This window comes from Poecilia latipinna, unplaced genomic scaffold (assembly GCF_001443285.1).
Source record: "Poecilia latipinna isolate Pla-1442-1.1 unplaced genomic scaffold, P_latipinna-1.0 Scaffold1895, whole genome shotgun sequence".
NCBI classification, from domain to species: Eukaryota; Metazoa; Chordata; class Actinopteri; order Cyprinodontiformes; family Poeciliidae; genus Poecilia; species Poecilia latipinna.
In genome coordinates this window covers 120,426-127,638 of record NW_015114511.1, presented here as the reverse complement: position 1 = coordinate 127,638, position 7,213 = coordinate 120,426, and the positions used below count along the sequence as shown (strand labels likewise).

Below are 7,213 nucleotides of genomic sequence, written 5' to 3'. Positions count from 1 at the left end.
AGTCTGTCACAAACAGCCTGTCCAACAAAAACACTATTTGTTCATATTACCGTTGATAAGTCTATTAAAAATAGCAAAGATGTCGGACCAGAAAAGACTAGAGAGGTGGTTAGAAAAAGGACTATTATCAGAAAACCTGTCATACAGCAAATTTATTAACCTCAAACATTATAATGCATGTTTCAGGTTGCATGTTAGGTGTGCTGTATTTTCCATACTCCTTTCGGAATTTATTTTCTTCAAGGAATAAGGGATCATGTTAATTACTTCTATGTATTAATAGTTTACATATGGCAACATCTTAAAGAGATCAGTGTCACTTTTCTTCACAGGAGACACAACTTGACTTACAAACTCCACAGATAGCTCCAAGTAAGAAAACTTCCAAAGTCCAAATAAATCTTATATTGTTATTGTTACTTTTTATCAAATAAATTTTACTAACTAAATGTATTAAACCTTGGTCACATTGAAAGTGAAACTGTTTTTCAAAGGTTTCCAATTACATGTGGCAGTGGTCTTAGGTAATATTACCTTTTGGGTTGATTTTTTTCCCAACGCTGGAAGTAACCTCATAGTTTTCTGGGATGTCACACCAACCTAGAGCAGACATGTAACGTAACATTGATTAATTTTAGTTCAGCAGCAACTAAAACTACTCTAAATGTAGCAAGGCAAAAACAGCGACTATTAAATGGTGTCGTTACCTGAGTATAATCAAGTCTATGTAGGTGGAGCTCCATCTTCTTTTAATTTCAATGTATTTTAGATAATATTCCAGCTGTTTTTCCACCAAGAAAATTGTTTGCTTGACTTCTAAAAGTAGTTCAGATTGCTTCTTTCAAGCTGAATGACAAGAGAACGAAGAAGCCATTCAAGGCTGGGATTACTTTCAGCGAAGAGATTAGCTCGACGTGCTAACGTTAGCTAGCAAGCTAATTGACTAACACGATTAAATCAGCCGCCATCTGTCTCAGTCAGTGAGTACAAACGAACTATAAAGACACCGAATGAGCAACATAAAACAACCTACAATAAACATTATCTCTGTTAGCGATAAATGTGAGATTCGGCCACCGACAAAATTGAAGATAAATCTTCCACGGCGAACTGTATAAATCAAACTCTTGTTGCCACGGCAACATTGACTTCCTTTCACCAAGCTGTGATTTAATTGGATAAAAGTAGAGCGGGTGAAAATGACGCCGAATGCTGATTGGTTCCAGTCTCCTTACGTTTGAATCCAGCTTTTACATGTCACCCCAAGGAGTTCTGTAGCATATGAACGTTGAGCAACCTTACCACAAAAGTTAAAATTGAACCGTCTAATCCAAGTCATTTTTAATTCGAACTTTTTTGGCATGAGGACAGAAAAGACTTTACTGCTGCTGAGAGGCCCACAGTCATCTTTTCAAATCCAAGAAAATTAACTAAGAAATTCATTTCATATGAAAATCAAGCTAGTTTGGTTACATCATTTGGGGTCACAGAAGCCTCGTTGCTTTATATCAGGGGTGCCCAAAGTCGGTCCTCGAGGGCCGGTCCCTGGTTTAACGCACCTGGATCCAATGATGGCTCATTAGAGGCCAAAGAGGAACACTGACATGCTGAAAAGGTTGTTACTACCAGGGAGAGAACTAAAAAATGCAGGATGCCAGACTGACTTTGGACACCCCTGCTTTATATTAAGAGAGGAATGTTCAAATTCGGGGATAAGAGGAAATTTTAGAGATATTCTTGCTGCCCTCTGCTGACAAGACTCATGGATGAGTATTTCATTTGCCAGCAGGGATTAACACAAGTCTGCTCATTATGCTTAAACTACCAACTCCTGGTGTAATGACCATGTATCCGTACTTAGTTAGGCACCAATGTGACCTGACCAAAATCATAGTAAATCTATGCTAAGAGAGGAAAGCCAACAATGCCAATACATAAATCAAGACTTCTTTAAATCCTCAATTCCAGCAATTCTTCAAAAATTCCATTTTTTGTTCTAAAGTACTGTGCAATATTCAACATTTTTGAAAACCTGAGTGTTGGGTTAGGGTTATTGTGTAATTAATCTACATAATAGAAGATTAACATTTTGGATTAGAAGGGAAAATATTTTTCAATATTCTAATTTACTGGAAAACAAACTGCATAGAAACTCTTAAAGAAATGCAGTGTGTTCTAGTCACTGATTAAAATCTCGTAGCCATTAAGTTGAGAAGTTAATGGAATTCAAAATAGTTAATATTTTAGAATTTTTTTTTAAGAGATAACTTTATTCTTGTCATAAAAATGTGGTGTCTCCTTAGGCATAGAAGCACATAAAATGTAAAGAAAAACAGGCATTTGAGGAGGAAACCTACCGCAACATCATTGAGTTAAAAAAGTTCAGAGCTGTGATAAAAACTGAGAAACAATGTAAGGATGACATGCATTGTGCAAATTATATCATACATAACTGACAGCAAAAACTGTCGTACCATAAAATATTTTTAAAAATACAGCAGATATCTTCTCAGCTAAACATCCATCAGACAACCTAGTAAAATAATTATGGATGTTAATGAAACTTATTTGACAACATAGAAGGAAAACGTTGAAGGTGAGGCATTCAGACATTTCATAATTATTGACAAATAAAACCAAAAAAACATTTCTTTAATAAAAACATATTCATGCTTCAAGTCTCTATAATCTTAGAATGTTATTTTTCCATCACAGAATAAACATTTTTATGAATAAATAATGACATGAAAGAAAATAAACCTGCCAAAACATGCAGAGTGCAGCTGATATCTGCTGTGCTCTGATCAGCCAACAAAAACAGAAATATCACTATCAGATTTCAGTGCTTTATAGGTTTGTCTTCAATGTACAGGTAAAAAAGGGAGGTCAGACAGTAAAGTTGACATTCAAAAAAAGGTTTCTTCCACTGATGGCAATGTCTGCCCCCTTCATAATTTTAAGTCACATCGCAAATGGCTGAAAAACTAAAATGAAACAACATCTGCGTAGTCTAATCAGACCCCTGTGGGGGCGAGGCGGCTGATGAAGGCGATGCTGCTGAGGCACATCCTCCTCAAAAAAGCAGGACAAGAAGGTTTCATGATGAAGTGCTCCAGAAGAATTCGCAGCTCAGTGAACAAGGTGCTACAGAGGGAAAATCATGTTAGAATAATAAATCTGAAATGTGTCATTAAAGAAAAACAAATGACTAAATATTCCTCCTTAGTTGAGGTTGGTGGTATATTTATTTACACTGCATAGCAGCTCAGAACACCATCAAAAAATATTGTGTTTTCCTGCTATAAATGTGGTGACAGAGATGTGATGATTCAGTCATTTATTTATTTTTTTACCTGGCCATCTCGCAACAATTGAGTTGACCAAGAATTTCACTCTATGTCAAAGTATATTTGTAGACACTAATGTGACACCATCACACAAACTACATGCAGAGAAGGAATAATCCAATACTGAATTTAAAGCAAACACTCACTGTATGAACTGTTGGATAATATGCATAAAGGTTATATGCATATTTAAAAGGTTTTGGTAAGAAAGAGCAAATAAAATGTACATTTATCTATAACCTATGGGAGTTAGCAGAAATAAATTCACCATATACACATGAAAAATCACGTTTTGATCCTTCTTCTGATATATATTATAATATTTAACACCTTACCGGCAGTATGGGTTTCTTCTGGATGTGTAGCGCAGTGTGAGGAAGCGGTAGTAGATAAAAGGCAGCAACAAGCTCCCCTGACCACTGTTGAAGACACAATTAACTTCAGTCACAAGTTTTATACAAGTGCATTAGGGTTTATTATGTCACTTATTTGAAAAATACCTTACTGTGATAAGAATTTTGATTTATTTTTCCAATAAATTCTACTTAATGATGTCTAGGAACCTCCAAAAGTGACTTTCATCAGGATTGTTACTTGTACTATTTTAATCACTGTTGGTTCCTTGAGAATACAAATTAATATAAAAAAAATCATAATCTGAATAAATGCAGTTGCTGTGTGCAGCTTTGTTACAAATCACACTCTTATGTACTGAAGAGGCCCATTTTAAAATGGGGCTGTGAGAGCACAGAGCAATATTTTTGTTTGTGGGGCTTCACTGCAGCGACATGCAGTCAGAGTTACAGCTGCCTTCAAGAAGATCTAAATTCAAAACCAGCAGGTCATAAAACTCAAACAACATGTAACATCAATTCACAACATGTCTGTTGAGGAAATTTACATGAGGCACTTTACAAAAAAAAAAAAAGAAGTGATTTCAATCACACATATCTTATGTGTGATTGCATGTGTTTGTCTTAAAGTTTCAAAATCTGAATGGACTCATAAATAAACAATAAATATATTGTGTATCAGTGCATTTCCTACCTAAATTACAATCAAAATCAACAGGAAACCTGGTATAATGTGATACAATTTGACATATTACATGAAATATTTACACATATGACTAAGGTCAGGTTTTGCTTTGTCTTATAGCAACAATAACATCAGTTAAGTTGGAAACATACCTGAAGAGCATGAAAACAGTAGCCGGCATTAAGAAGATTTCATTGCAAGCAATAAACTTCAGGATGTTCTGCTGGTTGGCCGTTAGTCGGTCGAGAAGGTTTCTGATGAACATCAAGCTGCCTGGACCCATAGACTGTAGTTTATAAGAAACAAAAAGTCAAGCTCTGTTGACAAAGCTGTGCAACAATTTGCTTTTATTTGGGCACAGAGTTTACCTTGAGTAAATACAAAACCAATCACAATTCTAGTTATTACTTTATATTTTTATGAAATTTGCATCTCCAAACAACGGCTGCTGGAATAGACAGAAAAAACTCAATTTGACTGCTTCTAATAGCCCATTTCAGCATTCTAATGTGTTTGGACAAAACATTTTTAGTCATATTAGATGCAGTTGATTAATAATATATACTCACATCAAGAACTTTCTTTGTGTAGGTGGTTGCATGAAGTAAAGAAAACAAGAAAACTGGGAAGATGCTCACTGAACATAAAGTTAAGGACCAAACTAAAGCTCCTCATGTCACTCAGAAATGTTAATAAATGTAATAAATATAGTGATGTGATATGCTAAAATGGCTTAAATTAATGCAAAAGGAACAACTCATGGCAATTACTAAAAATTAAACCATAAAATAACATAATCTTGCTGGAAATCTGATATGAAAACCACGTGAAGTGAAGGATACTTGTGATGGGGTAGGAGTTGACCAGGATTAGAGAGTACAGCAGGTAATGACAGCTGTCCTCTTGCAGAGCTTGGGCCAAAAACGCTCTGCTGAGCTGAAAGCGTGGAAGTCTCTGGTGTAAACGGAGGGCGCTGGTGAGGGCATTAGCTAACAAGGCTCTTTGATAAAAGTTTGCTGCTGCGTGAGGCCTGAAATCACAAAAAGAGACAGAAAGATGTTTTAGTGATGCTGGCTTTGTGCTGAAACTGCTGAACTGTGGTATAAAGCGACAAGGTGAACTCACCCCAGAATTGGCAGAATAAACATTACAGAGCAGTAGACTGTGAAGAGACGGGAAAGCCACATCGCTGTTTCCAGCTTACTGCTCATTAAGAATTGCTGTGGGGAATAAACATATGCATGACTTTAAAATAAACACACGTCTGAGATGATCATTGAATTGATCATCTCAGTAAGATGAATTAATCTCAAAAGAGTAAGAATCCTTTATTGTCATTGTTCAAGAAAGTACAACTTAAAAAAAAGGCTATAAAGCAAAAATCAGAAGAACTTATGAACAGTTTTGGACAGGGAACAAATGAATTTTTGACCCTATTGTTCCTGACTAATTTTCCTCTGTATCTACATTGCTACAGTGCTTTTAATTTGTTTTTAATATTTGGTGAGAGGTTTTCAGCTTTTCTTTCTTGTCACGGAAAGCTTCAACGTTTCTGCTCCTTTTCGATTTGAGGGTTATTGTGCTATAGCATATTGTGCCATGCCGCTTACCAGAATGTATTAATTGGCCAATAATCTACACATAAGACTAGCTCCTTACATGCGTCAGTACATGTGCATGTATCCATTTTAATGATAATTTTTTGTGGAGTTGTGGCTCTGCTGTAGAAGAGTTTGCTTATTCTGAGAGTGGATTTATTTAAGCTACATTTCTACCAAAAGCTTCTTTCAATAAGTCTTTCAGCATTTGATTATTACAAAGACACTTAAGGATAAGGAAAATGATCCATAACAATTAAAATTAAACTATAAAAGAAGAACAGTAATAGGGCAATTAAACTACCCCAGGATTTCAGTTATTACATAATGCTCTTAATTTTAAAATGGCAAAAAGAGAGAGAGAGATTATAAACAACCAACTCACCAAAGGCCCCAGCTGGGGAGGAGGGTTTGCCTGGTTATTGTCTGCCATATTTCAGGGTAAAGTTGCTCTATTGAAAAGAAAAAATATATATACATAAGAAATTCCTTGGAGTCAAACCGTGACATTATTTGACAATTATTAATTACCATTCTTTAATTGAGCTCATATTTTAAATGATCATAGATGTTACTTTTGTATTCTTAAAATGATCAATCATTATGCATCACAACTGGCCACTTCTTTTACAAACTGTTAAATATAATTCAACCAAAAGTGACAGTATGTAAAAATGAACACACACATATCTGGAGGGCACCTTGAAAGGAAAGGCTATTCGTGGTAATCACCAGGACATACATAAGAACTAATCACTGCTAATTGCGTTTGATATGAACTGTGGATGAGCTATCAATCTCGGTAACCGGCCGAAATGCCTTTAAATAGTTTCAGTAGTAAAGGTATGAATAAAACAAGCACAGAAAATACACCACGTTAGGGCTTCTAAAAATAAAATCTGCCAACAGTATATGCCCATTTATCATCTGTAGCTAACGGTAGCAGAAGATGGTCTAGAATATTCTGTTGGCTTCGTTGTAAGGTTTCAGCTAACGCTAGCCAAGTAGCACCTACTTACCACCGGCAGTCACGTTACTTTGACTACGAAATATTTTTAAGTTGCCCGGGATGTTCAAACATGTTTGGATAGAGCTTAAAAATATATTTTTGATCTTACATGTGGATCTAATAAAGCCGGTCACAGCGTCGAATATTTCCGTGTCATGCAGATCTACGCTCGTCACTCCTGTGTGTAGTAAATGATCAGCTGACCTTCTGAAATGATAAAG

The 7,213-nt window shown here is 35.7% G+C and overlaps 1 protein-coding gene across 1 annotated transcript; it reads right to left on the bottom strand.

Moving 5' to 3' along the window:
• Positions 1-2,249: 2,249 nt before the first annotated feature.
• Positions 2,250-7,210, bottom strand: LOC106935020 (transmembrane protein 33-like). The gene is made up of 8 exons (XM_015015250.1): positions 7,102-7,210; positions 6,369-6,435; positions 5,511-5,605; positions 5,228-5,415; positions 4,955-5,022; positions 4,538-4,671; positions 3,683-3,766; positions 2,250-3,144 (listed from the first exon to the last, which is right to left on the bottom strand). Exons 2-8 carry the CDS (start codon positions 6,414-6,416, stop codon positions 3,015-3,017), a joined length of 747 nt encoding a protein of 248 aa, XP_014870736.1. The 5' UTR covers positions 6,417-6,435; positions 7,102-7,210; the 3' UTR covers positions 2,250-3,014.
• Between the last annotated feature and the right edge of the window lie 3 nt (positions 7,211-7,213).